At 33.7% G+C, this 16,839-nt stretch overlaps 3 protein-coding genes across 11 annotated transcripts in view; 2 read left to right on the top strand and 1 right to left on the bottom strand.

Moving 5' to 3' along the window:
* The window catches only part of hob (bridge-like lipid transfer protein family member hobbit), a 37,466-nt gene extending 32,974 nt beyond the window's left edge, over nt 1-4,492 (top strand). Inside the window, exon 33 of the mRNA XM_089634299.1 lies at nt 2,645-4,492. Within this exon, the coding sequence (XP_089490425.1) occupies nt 2,645-2,701 (57 nt within the window). The 3' untranslated portion in view covers nt 2,702-4,492. The remainder of the gene's footprint in view (nt 1-2,644) is intronic.
* Nucleotides 4,493-4,688: 196 nt separating this feature from the next.
* On the bottom strand, nt 4,689-6,724 carry mRpL50 (mitochondrial ribosomal protein L50). Of its 2 annotated transcripts, XM_089634301.1 has the most exons (6): nt 6,533-6,724; nt 6,363-6,457; nt 6,047-6,249; nt 5,731-5,850; nt 5,186-5,329; nt 4,689-4,852 (listed from the first exon to the last, which is right to left on the bottom strand). In XM_089634301.1, the coding sequence occupies exons 1-5, from the start codon at nt 6,584-6,586 to the stop codon at nt 5,214-5,216; spliced, it is 588 nt and encodes a 195-aa protein (XP_089490427.1). In that variant the 5' UTR covers nt 6,587-6,724; the 3' UTR covers nt 4,689-4,852; nt 5,186-5,213. The 2 variants fall into 2 exon arrangements, with proteins under 2 accessions (XP_089490427.1, XP_089490426.1); XM_089634300.1 differs by lacking the exon at nt 4,689-4,852 and having other exon boundaries at nt 5,121-5,329; nt 6,533-6,723.
* Nucleotides 6,725-6,863: 139 nt separating this feature from the next.
* Nucleotides 6,864-16,839, top strand: part of skd (mediator complex subunit skuld) — a 101,355-nt gene continuing 91,379 nt past the window's right edge. For 2 of the 8 annotated variants that reach the window (XM_089634294.1, XM_089634293.1), the window contains exon 1: nt 7,189-8,084. In XM_089634294.1, coding sequence (XP_089490420.1) covers nt 7,359-8,084 — 726 coding nt within the window. In that variant the 5' untranslated portion in view covers nt 7,189-7,358. Of the gene's footprint in view, nt 7,061-7,187; nt 8,085-16,839 lie in introns of those variants that run through there. The other 6 variants (XM_089634290.1, XM_089634288.1, XM_089634296.1 and 3 more) reach the window with 5 other exon arrangements.

Below are 16,839 nucleotides of genomic sequence, written 5' to 3'. Positions count from 1 at the left end.
TTTAAATAAATGATATATTTAAGAAACTGACCTTCATACTAATATGAAGTTTAAATAAATGATATATTTAAGAAACTGACCTTCATACTAATATGAAGTTTAAATAAATGATATATTTAAGAAACTGACCTTCATACTAATATGAAGTTTAAATAAATGATATATTTAAGAAACTGACCTTCATACTAATATGAAGTTTAAATAAATGATATATTTAAGAAACTGACCTTCATACTAATATGAAGATTAAGTAAATAATATTTTTAAGAAACTGACCTTCATACTAATATGAAGATTAAGTAAATAATATTTTTAAGAAACTGACCTTCATACTAATATGAAGTTTAAATAAATGATATATTTAAGAAACTGACCTTCATACTAATATGAAGATTAAGTAAATAATATTTTTAAGAAACTGACCTTCATACTAATATGAAGTTTAAATAAATGATATATTTAAGAAACTGACCTTCATACTAATATGAAGTTTAAATAAATGATATATTTAAGAAACTGACCTTCATACTAATATGAAGTTTAAATAAATGATATATTTAAGAAACTGACCTTCATACTAATATGAAGTTTAAATAAATGATATATTTAAGAAACTGACCTTCATACTAATATGAAGATTAAGTAAATAATATTTTTAAGAAACTGACCTTCATACTAATATGAAGAAGTAAATAATATTTTTAAGAAACTGACCTTCATACTAATATGAAGATATAAATAATATATTTAAGAAACTGACCTTCATACTAATATGAAGATTAAGTAAATAATATTTTTAAGAAACTGACCTTCATACTAATATGAAGATTAAGTAAATAATATTTTTAAGAAACTGACCTTCATACTAATATGAAGTTTAAATAAATGATATATTTAAGAAACTGACCTTCATACTAATATGAAGATTAAGTAAATAATATTTTTAAGAAACTGACCTTCATACTAATATGAAGTTTAAATAAATGATATATTTAAGAAACTGACCTTCATACTAATATGAAGTTTAAATAAATGATATATTTAAGAAACTGACCTTCATACTAATATGAAGAAGTAAATAATATTTTTAAGAAACTGACCTTCATACTAATATGAAGATATAAATAATATATTTAAGAAACTGACCTTCATACTAATATGAAGATTAAGTAAATAATATTTTTAAGAAACTGACCTTCATACTAATATGAAGATTAAGTAAATAATATTTTTAAGAAACTGACCTTCATACTAATATGAAGTTTAAATAAATGATATATTTAAGAAACTGACCTTCATACTAATATGAAGATTAAATAAATGATATATTTAAGAAACTGACCTTCATACTAATATGAAGTTTAAATAAATGATATATTTAAGAAACTGACCTTCATACTAATATGAAGAAGTAAATAATATTTTTAAGAAACTGACCTTCATACTAATATGAAGATATAAATAATATATTTAAGAAACTGACCTTCATACTAATATGAAGATTAAGTAAATAATATTTTTAAGAAACTGACCTTCATACTAATATGAAGATTAAGTAAATAATATTTTTAAGAAACTGACCTTCATACTAATATGAAGTTTAAATAAATGATATATTTAAGAAACTGACCTTCATACTAATATGAAGATTAAGTAAATAATATTTTTAAGAAACTGACCTTCATACTAATATGAAGTTTAAATAAATGATATATTTAAGAAACTGACCTTCATACTAATATGAAGTTTAAATAAATGATATATTTAAGAAACTGACCTTCATACTAATATGAAGTTTAAATAAATGATATATTTAAGAAACTGACCTTCATACTAATATGAAGTTTAAATAAATGATATATTTAAGAAACTGACCTTCATACTAATATGAAGATTAAGTAAATAATATATTTAAGAAACTGACCTTCATACTAATATGAAGAAGTAAATAATATTTTTAAGAAACTGACCTTCATACTAATATGAAGTTTAAATAAATGATATATTTAAGAAACTGACCTTCATACTAATATGAAGTTTAAATAAATGATATATTTAAGAAACTGACCTTCATACTAATATGAAGATTAAGTAAATAATATTTTTAAGAAACTGACCTTCATACTAATATGAAGATTAAATAAATAATATTTTTTAGAAACTGACCTTCATACTAATATGAAGTTTAAATAAATGATATATTTAAGAAACTGACCTTCATACTAATATGAAGATATTTAAGAAACTGACCTTCATACTAATATGAAGTTTAAATAAATGATATATTTAAGAAACTGACCTTCATACTAATATGAAGTTTGAATAAATGATATATTTAAGAAACTGACCTTCATACTAATATGAAGATTAAGTAAATAATATTTTTTAGAAACTGACCTTCATACTAATATGAAGATTAAATAAATAATATATTTAAGAAACTGACCTTCATACTAATATGAAGATATAAATAATATATTTAAGAAACTGACCTTCATACTAATATGAAGATTAAGTAAATAATATTTTTAAGAAACTGACCTTCATACTAATATGAAGTTTAAATAAATGATATATTTAAGAAACTGACCTTCATACTAATATGAAGATTAAATAAATAATATTTTGTCTTATTTTGTTCCAGGGTGATAGCAAATCCAACAAGAAAGGAGTTCCGGTTGCCTTTAAATTTCCCAAATGATAAATTCTGCACTTATTCATTTAATCAATTTCTCAGAGACATAAATATTTATTTTTAACTACTTCTTTTAAATTTATCATAAATGAATATTGGTTCCTTTTAACAGTACCTATAACTAATAGAGAATAATTTGTATACGAGATGGTTTGGGCAGGATTTTATAGCTGGTCAGCCTGCCCTAATACATGATGCATTTCTATTATCAGAAGTATTTTTACATATAATGTTAGTATTCTATTTTTGACATTTAAACAAAAAACATAACCGTAAAAATATTTATAAATTGCTAAAAAAAATAGGTTGTTTCCTAAAATGATGCATTTCGTGCAACCTCTGTAGGATAAGTTTAGTATTATTATTTATTTAATTTATTATCACTGAAAAAAAACTGATTCAGTATTTAAATTATAATTATTTATTGAGGCATTCCAAACAGAAAGTTCAGTATTTAAGCTTCAGTACACAATGCACCATAGACAACAGATAGAAAGGGGATATCATAGCGTGGAAGTGTGCCAACCGCTGCTGAGCTATGAACAAACTGCAAATGAAGCATTCGTTCCATTCGATTTGACAATATGCGTTGTTTACTAATAATGGTTAATCACCTTTGTTTCTATTATGAGTCTATTAGATCACCTATTCTTAGAATGCGAGACACTTGAAACGCTTTTGATGTCACATTTAACCTTTGAAAAAGGATTTTACTAATTCAATCATTTACCCCAACATTTGTGGGCTATTATAAGTTGCTCCATAATATTATTTGTTCACATATCTGCTTTGTTTGGTAACTGACAATTTACAAACCAGAACTAATAAGTTTCTTTTTTAAATTTAATATTTTTAGTACACACCATTTAAATACTTACATAACCATGATTATTTAATGAAGAATGGGCAACTTATAATTATTTATCATGAGAGTGAGCTTTATTTAATTTAATTTACAGCCCTACTTAAGTTAATACTCTCAGTACCTGCCCAATTTGTAGGTTCACTGAACATAAGAGTCGTGTAATTTCTATACCCGCTATATCAACTTTCATTGATTTGGAGAAAACCGCAAAAAACTGTCACATCTCTAGCGTACATAAGTAAATGCATTACAATTTTTTATATAATGAATTGGAGTAATAAAATTTCGAAAAGCATTTATTTTTCTATATATGTCTAGCAATAGTTAAGTAATTTCAATAAATAAAATGGATATAGCGGATTTTGATACTCACTTCGTGATTTTGAAAGTCAACTGAGCCGACATGGCGGGTTTAGAAACACACGCGTAGATCATTTTGACACACGAGCGTGGCGTCAGAGCGGCGGCCATATTGTATTTTGGCAAAATAACTGCTTGTGATTCGTTGAATCCGATATAGCGGGTTTTGATAGTAACTTTCTGTATGATATAGCGGATTTGGTTTCTCACTCGCTGTTTAAACATGGTTTTTGGTCGCGATAAGGAGGGTTTTGAAACTCAATTTTAGGCTCCTCTTGTTGCTCGCAAAAATGTGAACAAGATGTCATATTCAGATCATTTTTTCAAAAAATCGGATATAGCGGGTATAGAAATTATAGGATTCATATAGTCTCTAGAAGTGTGTTGAAAATATTTCATAAATTTCAGCAAAAGTAAGGAAAATTTTAGCTTACTTTTGGGCACACGGATATGCCACCAACACACTCCTGTTTTACACCAAAGCTGTGCTTATTTCATGAAACAAGTGCAAAATTCATCTTTTCCAACATTAGTCAGTCATAAAACTGCGTATTGTTTATTGCAACATTTTTTCTCATTCCTTTTTATAGTTTTATTTCATATCATCCGGATTCCCTTTGTGGAAATATTTATACCTACTCGTCAATAAAATGAAATAAGAAAACCAAAGAGACTGCAAATCCATACTGAATATATTCTGTGAATTTATGTATTCAATACGATTTAATCACAATAATAAACTAAAACTATACAAACAAACATTGCTTTATTTTAATGGATATTATCCCATGTTCATTGTACATAAATACATGGCACTGATTCAGTCGTTGATTCATTGACGAGGATGGTGACCCCTAATGAGGACCCAGGCTCCTCTGCTCCTCGCGGTCCTGTGCTGAACGGAGAGCCGCGGACACCGACGTTCCGGATACCTGTGATAGAATGTTAATAATACGTCCAACTCCAGTAAAATATTGGCAGTATTTACTTGTATTGGCTACTAGAGGTGCTAGTGTAGAATGACGGTAACTTTCGTAATATCTTTGTAACATTTAAATTAATCACTTCCGTGTAAAGTGGCGATTACAGTTTACATGAAAAAAACCATCAGTAAGCAACTTTATCATGGGCCAAGATTTAGCATTGGCGATCAAGAAGAGAAATACATGGACTGGACTATGGAGGGATTTAAACATCCGCTATATATGTACTAAATTATATTTGAAAAAAGTAGGTCACAATTTTTACTATCAGCGTCTAGGTACTTATGTAGGAATCACGGATAGGTGCAGCCTAGGGCCAGGAGGTCTTGGCTGTGAATCCAGGATACTTCTTCTTATACTTGAGCCCGGTCACAAGCGTGGAGGTCTTGGGAAACGCTGAGATTCCCTTGAACAGTGTGTCCGTTTCTGTAGAACAGAACAATGTGTTTATAAGAATTACATCCCTGATTGGGGTTTGTTATGAGGCTGAAGGGAGTAGGAAGAGGAAGTACATTCACAAAGATAGATATAAAACTCAATTACAAATGTTAATAATTATAGGTAATACATGAAATACCACTTATAAATAAATACAATTTATTGCGCATGCCGAGATCTGAACCCAGGACCTCTGGATCCAGAGACGAGGATTCCAACTGATCAGCCACGGAGGTTGTCGAGTGACTAACCATGACAAGCACAATAGGGGGGTTCAGGGTTTGCACAGAAAATTGCACTAATTCTTCAAATTACACTCACAGAAATGGGAAAGTACCTACTTACCGGATACTTGCAGTTTGAATTAATGGAAATAGGGGAGTACTTACCCGGATGGAAGCGGTGATATTCATATTGAATGTTGAGGTTGGGAGGGAGGTCTGCAAACTTTAAGGAGTCCAGGGGTGTGGTGACGTTCACAGGGGTGGAGTAGAACTTTGTGATATCAGCTGTAAATATTTACAAGTTAATTACTATTAACTAACCACATTGTCACGCTGTTTTCCGCAGGGGTAGACATAGAGGATCAGGATTGGTATCAACACCCCGTTGTTTTCTTGTCAATTGCACAGTTGCTAATGTCAGGACTAGAATTGAATTAATTTGTAACAAGATCACAGTCTCGTTAATAAAGTCATAATTTACCTGTATTCTCAATGGAATTGAGCATAGAATTTGGAACTCCGTGGCCAAGTTCCTTGTAGCAGTCATTGAGAATGTTGAACCGGATGGCGGGGTCTTCAATTGGAATATCGGGATCTGAGGATGCTCCGGCTTTCACAAAGATATTTCTCAATTTTTCATTAACGTCTGATGGTGGATCGTAAGGCTTATGGGATCTCAGAAACCTAAAAATAATATATTTTTATTACAATTTGTGCAATTTTGACGTTTGCCATGCCGATTGCCGAAAGTACTGTTAATGTGCACCTAATGAGCAATTACACCGTTCAAAACTTACCCTCTTGAAGCCAAAGATTCGGTAACTGCTTTTACCTTTTTTCCCACAGGCAAGGGACGTTTTTTTACCTTCGTTGAATAAAATCGACAGATAACCTGAAAGAAAAGTTTTTTAAGTTAGATAGTACTTAAATTTTGATGTATAATTATTTTTATATGTGACCTTCTTACATTTCTTGATAGTAAATTTCCAATTTCTCCAACACGATTTAAAACATTTGCCATGGTCAACGAGTCAACGCACGATTTTTGAAATGATCATAAATTTATTGAAAAATAATAATAATTTTTTTATAGAAACAGTTCGAGATTTTTCCTTATGGAGGAGCTTCGCGTTGGACTCTACAGAAAGCCAACAGAATAACATTAAACATTGCTGTGTCTCTCTCCCGGCGAGTAGGAGTGAAGAGCTCAGCACAAGGGACATTTGTTGTTGGAGTTCCACTTTGTACCGCAAGACAGCGACACTGTCGGCTTGGGTTGTTGTATTGTATCCGCCATTTTCCAGTCGCCATTGAAAGGTGAAAACTCCTCTGGATGTTCGCGATAATTTCTAAATTTTTAGTGGTTTTCTTTCATTAATACCAGTGTTAAGTGTTGTGAAATGAAAATGAAGTGTTTAGGACTACCATGACGCATCAAAACCATCAAACTAACGGCGCCAGTTTGGAGGACTGCCACACAAACTTCTTCGCCTTGGTAAGTCACTTTTACATCGAAGATTAACTGACTTACCGACGTATTTCGAAATACAGTATCGCGTTCCGTTCCGCGACCACTCTCCCTTTTTTCAATAAAAAATATCCCACCGTACATATTCTAGTCGCAATTGGAAATTAAATAATCGCTTGTGTCACGCGGAGAAGGCCGAATCTTTTTACTCGGTACGCAAATCTCACCTTTTGAGAACGGTGCCCTAGTTTGTGGACCGTTTGAATTCTGTATAACCGCGGCTTCGACTCGTCCCGCATTTCGTTCCGTCACCATCACCACCTCGATGTTTATCATCCCCGCGTCAGAAGCATCGTCAAGTAGGGCTGCTATCCGTAATCCGCAGTACGCTCGCCGTTTGCAGAGGTCATTTCTGTCTCCTGCCGAGGAAGTTCACCAGTCACAGTCACCTGTGATGCGGCTAGAGAGGGACAAATGTCAGTGCTGGTGTTATGTGTGGTGTGGAGGGGTGTCAGGGCCCGTGTCCGTGCGTGGGCCGGGTCCCTCGGGCCCAACTGTCAGTGGCGCGGCTGCAGGGCGGCCCGAGACCTGGCGCCGTTGCCAGACTGCGCGCCCCTCGCCCCCGCCCCACGCTAGGTGCACTCCCTGCCGTGCCATCGTCACCGGTGTACGGCTTCCGCGGACTGCTGCAGCACAAACTCTTCCACAATCGATAGATCCGCCGCTATTAGTGTCGCGTGTAAATATTTACCGCCGCTTGTCACGGCCACCCGACACCCGTCAACCGTCACCCGTCTTGCCGGCACAGTTGTTCCTCTCCACACACCAACACCGTTCGCTCCCTCCGCCGCCCACTTCTACCTTCGCCGCCTTGTGTCTTGTACGGTTACTTATTGCGTACAAAGTTATTGTTTCGTGTCCGCTCGGAAGTATCACACTCACCGGGCCGCGCACATTCCTGCGGATACTACCTCGGAGACACTTTATCCTTAACCGTCAATCTCACCCCGTCTTTCGCTGTAGGCTGCATCTCTTCGGTAGGGAGCTCCAGGTGCATTAGAGACCATCAGTCGTCATGTCTAACCCCGTCTTCCCGACCTGCCCGTTACAGAACTACCTGTTAATTAGTGTTTGGATCGAAGTCTGTACCTACACAAGTGCTTTTTCATTATGTCACTGGATTTTGATGGCATCAAAGATTGTTTTTTTAATCCTTATTTACGCAGTCATTATAAATAGATTTTATTCAAACGGGTGGTTATTATTAATTGTATGTGTAAATTGCACAATATTAATCCCAGTGGCCTGCGAAGGGAGTCAATCTCCCGCTATGTGGTCGATATCTAAATCCAGTGCCGGAGTTAATCACTGGTCCATCTGTCTTTTCATTATTTGCCATATTATAAACAGATTTTTTCTCTAATATTGGTGGTGTTCAATGCCCGCCACTTGTTTTTGCGCATTAAACATGGTAATTCCTATATTGTAGGAGTTTTACGGTTTGTTTACGTTGTGAAACCTCGCCAATGTGACGACGGCCTTTGGGGAAACAATAACGATATTCTTTTGTTGTTGTGGTCTTCAAAATACCTGAATATTTTCACACCTTCCCTTTCATTCAAATAACTTTGATGTTTGTAATTTTTTTCAAGCAGTGTATTTTCGTACATTATTATTTCATTGCCCATATTACAAGATGCTAAGGACATGTTATTTTGCTGTCACAAACCTTTATCGTAATTTAGAATAAATGTTGGCATTCCGTTTCAAAGAATCACGCCATATTATTATTTATAAGCTCAAGGTCAGTTCGGCAATAGACAGTCAGTCATATTGAACGTTTATTTGCCAGTTAGGTAGGCGAGTAGGTACTTAGACTTTTATAGCGTTGGTTTTCGTTCACAGGTGCAATGTTTAATATAATATAGGCATGTATATTGATATTGCTCCAACTCTAAGCAGTTGTTCATCCTTCTATTCATATTAGCAGTATCATTTGCACGTTTGTTCTGTCATTCATACGGGGTGTACTATGAAATAAAACCTTATTCATAATGATCATGCTAAACTGAAGTCAGTAAAAACCGAGTACCTACCTACTCAGTTTCAGAAATTGTCGATGTGCAAACATGACCAACTTTCTAAGCGAATGAGAAACTACTGATCGAACCATTTTCCACCATTACAATGCTATTATGAACCGTGCCTTCGTTATTTCTGGTTTCCAATATTGTTTTTGCTATTTAGTTGACATACTTTGGAAATCAAACCCTAATGCAAATCTATGAAAAGGCAAAAGGGAGCTCTACGTATCATATTTAATCCCTGTTTAAAATTTGCAATACAACTTAAGTAAAGTAATGTGTGAATTATCAACATATTTAGTAATGTTGGCCTCACTGGCTTACCCGTGCTGAGGCCTAAAAGCATATGAGGCGTGAATAAATATAATTGTAATAATGTTTACATTTATTTTATTATGTTTATTATAGTACTCTAAGAAATAGGCTTGTTCCTTTCTATCTAAAAAATAATAGACACGTGGGCGTATTTGTCAACAATCAACATACTAGTATAATATAGATTTTCTTAGAACTTTATCCGGCTTAGCTCTATTTTGCCGTACCGCAAAATGCACCCTCAAAACTTGAGTGAGGGTTAATCCCTTTTACCGTTTCTCAGTCATTATAATATTATTATTTGTTACACTATTATCAGTCAACCAGTTAATCGTTTCCTCGCATAAAACTGTATCGATTGCTGTAACCTAAGTAAATATTTTGTAAACAATAATAAAGGAATGCGTTGTAATTGCGCTATTCAAATCGGATCAAACGCCCGCCTACTAACTACTGAGGTAAGCAAGTACGTATCGTATATCGGCGTTAGATCTCACAGCGGTGGGAATTGTTATTTTTTCAGAGAAAGTTGTTGCAGAACACGCGCCTCTATGTGCTATAAGCTGTAAACCCATCTACTGTAATACAATACGTTTATGGTTGTATTCTGTAATTCTGTAGTACGCGCATAGATATAGATGCTACTGACTATAAACTGTTGCGACCGGCGGCTAAATCACCTGCCTCACATGTATGGCGTAAATATGATAAATATACCGTTGCACTGTGAAAACATATATTGTGTTTTATGTGTTTATCTTCATTGTCAAGCAATGCTACCAAGTCTCGAAACTTAATCGCCTCATTCAAATTCAAATTGTTTTTTTTGTAACCAGTGTGGATGGAGGCCCTGTGACAGCTGTTTCACCTTCCAAAGTATTTTATTTAAATGGAGTCCTGCAAATTCCAAGTACGGTGGTCATTGTATACTTGTAATAAATAAGCTAAATTGAATCGAGCCAAACGCAACCGGCCACTTGTTAAAGTTGTTATTTCACGTCTTTATTTCATTAGCGAAAGATATTTTCATTATCGGCCCTGTTTCAGTTTAAGGCGATCCAATACCAAGTAATGCAAAATCAGGTTTTTTTTTGTTAAAAATTTGATTGCTTAGAAATACTACAGATGCTTTAATTAAATACTGCAAGTAGAACACATCTTGGCCTTTTCAGTAAACGATCATTTTTTGATAAGACTTTTTATAAGCGTAGAAAAAAATAAACTATCAGGCCTAAAAAACTGTCTAGTGCAAAATATCCCATTTTTCGGATATGTTTTTATTGTATAATGTGGGAAATTCGTTTTTTTATTCGATTATCGGAGAAAATTTTCATATATGTACCAGAACAAAATAAAACAAAATATGCATTTTCGCGTTGTTTATTTTTACAAGAATATTGATCGATTTTCGGGGAGGTGAAGATTGAATTTACAATTGTGAAATAACCTCTATCCCGTCTACGTAAGGGTTTCATGCTTTTGTATTTAGTTACCGCCCACCTCTGGCGGTATGAAGACATTCTTTATTTTAAATCTGAAATTTTTTCAATTAAAATCAGTTTACGTGTAATCGTATTTTTTTAATTCCTAGTTTTATAAAATGGGGAGGAAAGATAATAAAAAACTGGGTACGCAAAGTGGACTAAAAAATATAAAACACGCTGGAATGTTTGGGTAAGTTCAAATAATTTTTTTCATAATTAGGTACCTAGAAACAATAACGCAAGAAATATTTGTTTATTTTATGTTATTATGTTTAGAAATCAAACAGATATACATAAAGAATAATAAAAAATATACATTGCAAAATGAACGCACGATAAAATAAGTTACAATCATTATTTAAATATACAAACAAATTGAAAATGTGCAAGTATTTTTTATACCTAATTCCTAACTATAGTTAGGTATTGTAATTTATTTAATTTAGTCGATTTATATGATAATACTATTTGAAAAACAACCATGCAATAATTTCTTTGTCAAAAATATGTAAATAACGCAGCTGAACAAAAAAACGTAAGGGGTGTAGAGTGTAAAACCAATTTCAAATTTCGCGCGCTTTTGCGTACCGAAGCGACGCACAGTGGTAAAATTTAACGAAATTTGGGACGTATTTGGTCTTAAAAGGTTCCAAGCGTTAAGTTTATTACTAGGATTGTTATAAAGTGGTCATTTATTGTCAGTTCACGCATTACAGATTGCTTGTGGTTTATATGTTTATTACTAGGATTGTTATAAAGTGGTCAGTTATTATTGTCAGTTCACGCATTACAGATTGCTTGTGTTTTATATGTTTATTACTAGGATTGTTATAAAGTGGTCAGTTATTGTCAGTTCACGCATTACAAATTGCTTGTGTTTTATATGTTTATTACTAGGGTTGTTATAAAGTGGTCAGTTATTGTCAGATCACGCATTACAGATTGCTTGTGTTTTAAATGTTTATTACTAGGATTGTTATAAAGTGGTTAGTTATTGTCAGATCACGCATTACAGATTGCTTGTGTTTTATTCTAAATGGTCAATGCAGGTTTTGGAATTGTTTTGAGATCATTTATAAGGCTCAAAAAAAGAACATGAGAGTCCTTAGATATTTTTTTTATTGATCACAATTATCCAGAATAATGATTTAAATCTCCAATAAGACAAACTTTTGATCGATAGATTGATATCATAGTTGATTCCTTTCCAAATAAAATTTTGAGACAATTGGCATTTATTATTGCGATTTATTTCATCTCGGCATTTATTTAATTTTTATGTTTATAATTTGTCTTTGCATAGCATTTGGTTTATTTTAATTTAAATTTGAGTAAGTAGTTCATGTTAAGTAGTACTTTTTGGTAAATATTTTTTATAACACATTTTTGTAAACAACACCTCAAAGGGCGCTGTACAAATACTTCAAACTTGTGAAACATTTTAAACTAACTATCAAAAGTAAAATAATTTAAAAAAAAAAACCGGGAGATTACAATTTTCACAATAGTGCAAAAAGGAAAAAAATACTTTAATGTGAATAAGGTTTTTTTTTTTAATTTCTACAAATTACAATTTTTGTGATTTTCTCATCCGTTATTTCTCCCATATCGTACCTACTAGGCTCATGGTAGTCATTTATATTTTAATGTATGAACTAAGAAAATAATATTTAGTAGAAACAAATAATAAAACATATGGGCAAAGAACGTATGGAAAAAGAAAATAGAAATAAAAATCTAAATATAAAAAGTAAGATATTATATTAATTAATACAAGCAAAATTATACCAATTGTTTTAAATGCAACATTTGAGCTGTAAACCAGAATTGTCCTTGAGCGAATGTGGTTCTAGTTTCAGGGAGCACGCATCCCAGGTTTGATGAAAAGCGAGTGTGTGCTTCGTGTTGTGGAGACACGGAGCATAATCTTGTCTTAGTAAATAACTGGTGAATATCTAAGACCCTAATTTTAGCAAATAGTTCTTTTGATGGGTGGGTAGGTTGGCATTTAACTATAATTTTCAAAAATAGATTGTGTACTGTAATAATTAGATTTATAACGGATTCAGCACAACCACCCCATCCCACAAAACCATATGTTGCTACTGCTTGGAAATTGGCAATCTAGACGCTTCTTAGAATCTGCAAATCTAAGATGGACCTGAGAGCAGAATATATGGCAAAACTTACGGAATGTTTTTTTACTGTGTCATTGATGTAGGCCTCCCAGCGTAGTCTGATGATTCCCAAATATTTAACTTCCTTTGATGATTTAAGCCTTAGACATATTACGCTATACGCTTAATTTGGGCGTGGCCTACACGTATTACATGCTACACTACTCTATAATCTTCCTCAGGATAGGGGGTCAGATCAATTAGGGAACTGCCGCGGAATGTCATTCATTTGTATGCGACCTGTCACCTTGACAAGGTGACAGACTTTACGACGCTCCGTAAATTTAGTCATATCGATATAAAATATCGCCTGGCTAGCAAATCACGACACATCATCATCGTCACCTCACCCTCTGGTGTGACAGGTATGTAAGTGTCTGTGAGTGCGATAGATGTTAGGTGAGGTTTCGGGAGTGTTTAGATTGAGTGAAGTGAATGATTGGTTTACGGCAGTAATTGGAAGCATTATGCGTATGGAAACCATCTCACGTGGATGTCATGTATTGTGTTGTCGATATTAAGTGTGAGGAGATTTGTATGTATCTACCCAATGCTTTACTTTTATTAATTTTTATGAGTTACTGATCCATCTTCAAATATTAAGACTGTCATCAGCAAATGGTACTATATATCCTCCAATATCCATGGTAAATCATAGTGTGTTGATGTATATAAGAAATAAATGTGGGCCTAGTACACTGCCTTGAAGTACGCCGTAAGACATAGATAATTTTTTGCTCACATATGTATTTTATGTGAGTGGATAATAGTTTGTTGCCTTCGATTCGTTTAGATAGTTGTCAAACCATGTACAGGCTCACCGTGTTATTCCGACTTCCGAAACCAACAAGTGGTTTGCGACCAATGTCAAGACTATGGGAGACGAATTTGGTCATTTGAACCAACATTACGGTGTGTCTAATTTTTGTATTTGAATTAAAACTTCGTAGAACATGATAGAAATGACTTGACCACCTCAAAAATGTTGTGTTAATTTTTAATTTGCAAATTTCATGACGTCAGATTTAACCTTCTGAGTGTTTTGTTGTATACTGTATCGTTAAGATAATGTACCCAAATATAATTTCCTGCCAGAAAATGTAACTTAGTAGTTGTTGACTGGTTAAACTTAAACATTGACTAGTTTGACCTTTTGGTGGACGTTTATAGAAGGGGCAGGGTGTTCCGGAAACCCTTAAAAACTGGGGCCAACATGTGGTGATATGTGGTATCCACTGGTCGCTGGGTGAAAACAGAAAGCGGAGAGGCCGTGTTTTGTCGATATTACCCACCCACCAAACACTGATAGGGATTGTTCCTGTTATTATCCTGTTGATGGTATTGTCCTCGTGGTCAGATAGGTTATGTGGTTCATTATAGTGTAGGGATAATGTTGAGTCAGGCATAGAGATATCTGGACGTAGGTGTTTTGGTATTAGTATTATTTATTTAATTCGTTATTTCTGTGTAGTGTAGTGCCTGCTCTATACACTACACCAGGGGTCACCAATTACTTTCATTAGGGGTCCGTTTTTTTTTTTTTTTAATACATCACCGTCGCGGTCCGCAAGGGAAAAAACTTACCCCCCCCCCGGCCTAACAATGGAAATAATAAAGTGTACTATTTAAGTGTGTGTAGATACAATATCAATGAACGAATAAAACGAATTGGTTCCGGAACATTATTTTATTAAATAATAAACAAATGTTGACAATAAAAATAAGTTATTTTTTGCTTTGGACTATCCGTCTGAAGTTTGTGCAGGCTATTTTCATTAAATCTTGGAGATGTTCATCGGAAAATCTGAATTTTTAATGAAGTTGAACTTGGAAAATGCTGCTTCACAAACATACGTTGACCCAAAAAAAGTGAGAAGTTTCAAGGCTATTTCTTTTAATTCTGGGTATTTATCACCACAAACAAATTTTATCCAAAACTCTCGACAAGAAACTTCCTGTTTTTGGTGTTTTAAAACTGCATTTTCTTGGAAATCGATCATTTCCATCTGGAGAGCAGCTTTATTACTCCCGACCATTTTTGCAGCTTCATTGCTCCATTCATCACCGGGATGCAGTTAGTAAATGTTACTGAGAATTTCCACGACATTCTCAAATTTCTTAAAATCTGTGAATCTATTTTGTGCTGACCTGTTAACACAAGGTCCGCACAAAATAGGTCGGCGGTCCGCCATTTGGTGACCCCTGCACTACACTATCGGTGAGATTTGTCGTCGAGACTTTTAGCTGTCGCTCAGATTACTATTGGTTGTGTAGTACTTTGAGTCGTGCAAAAAACTGATGCGGAACGAGGCGAGGCGATAGTCTACAACAGGCCTAAGACAAATATCCCTATGACAGCCGCTTTCACCAATAAAAACTGAGCGAACTCAGCGTGAATTTATTTTTGCCTCTGGAATGCACGAACCAATTGTTTACCTTTTTATCGCACGTTTCTGTATCAAGTGTTGTTTGAGTCAGCTATCAGTTCGGCCGACCCGTAACAACGACACGGACGTCACTTTGACAGTTCAACAAACAAACAAATATACATAACCTTAAGCTGAGCCGCATTGGTGACACCGAGATTCTACCTACTGTTGAACCGTTTTTGTTGGTATTTATTTGTTCTAGCGCTTTACGTAATATTATTGTATTTTCTACATTAACTTGCGGTGTCAATCAGTTTTATACAAGGTGACCGGGGGTAAAGTCCACTAATTTAGGGAGTTGATTCTACACGAAAGTACAAGTAAAAGAGTATAAAAAACATTTTTAGTTGTTAAATTGTTTGTATGGAAAAATAAATAAATAAATCCTTATAAATATATTTTTGTAACAATGAATTTCGAGAAAAAAGTTATTTATCCTTTTTACTTCTACCAGCATGTGGCATCACTTCCAGAAGTTGTACACTTTAACCCGTCACACCCTGTATACGTGAAAACAATGTATTAAACAATTATTAAGCCGTCTTAACCAGCGGCTGAGAATTCAAATTTCGCCAAAAGACGGTCTCGCGATTAGTCGTTTTTTTAGAACGAGATAGAAATACCGAATTCATTCCACTGCGAGCCGTACACCCGCTCGGCTGACGAAGCCTGCAGCATAGTTTCGATGAAATAACAATTATTGTTGTTGAATTCTCTCTCGGTTGTAGCTTTCTTCCTAAAGTAGTATATTTGTAAATTATACGTCGGAGTGCGTTAACATAAATAAATACAAATGCAGTACGTTGACATAGTAGATACTAAATTGGTAGATATATGAATGTACATTTTTTTTAATTTTTTCAAAAATTGTTATTCATTTGTTTTTTTTTTTAATCTCTCGATTTACATATTTATTCGTTTGTACGATAGGTATTACCAGTAAGTTTTATATCTAATAATTATCTTTAATGTATTACTTGCTTCGATACGTGTGATGTTGAAAATAGGGATTATTCCTTACAACTGAAGTAGTTATATGTATTGAAACTAGGTTTTATTTCCAACTATTTTCTACGGTACCTACCTACATATGTAGTTATGCGATTGCATAATATTGTATCGCTTTCATGTATCTGTTTTCATGGTTAACGGAGGTAGAAAGACTTGACTATTGTTTAATTTTCGAAATGTTATTAAATCCACGGGGTAAATTTCAATTGAAAAATCATAGGTACGTATGTCAAAAATAACCTCGTTTTTTTTCCCCTACACAAGAGGCTCAATTCACAATATGACATTATGAAACTGACAAAAAGT

The sequence above is a fragment of the Hesperophylax consimilis genome, chromosome 8, assembly GCF_061612785.1.
Source record: "Hesperophylax consimilis isolate HC1 chromosome 8, BYU_Hcon_1.0, whole genome shotgun sequence".
Classification (NCBI taxonomy): Eukaryota; Metazoa; Arthropoda; class Insecta; order Trichoptera; family Limnephilidae; genus Hesperophylax; species Hesperophylax consimilis.
This window is presented reverse-complemented; position numbering and strand designations above follow the sequence as displayed.

Bases quoted from the DNA above. Each gene is read 5' to 3' on its own strand.
- mRpL50 (XM_089634301.1), bottom strand. From the start codon at position 6,586: ATGGCAAATGTTTTAAATCGTGTTGGAGAAATTGGAAATTTACTATCA. The intron at 6,458-6,532 runs GTAAGAAGGTCA...CTTTTCTTTCAG, and splicing joins GAAATTTACTATCAAGAAAT to GTTATCTGTCGATTTTATTC. The intron at 5,330-5,730 runs GTAAGTACTCCC...TCTGTTCTACAG, and splicing joins ATATCACCGCTTCCATCCGG to AAACGGACACACTGTTCAAG.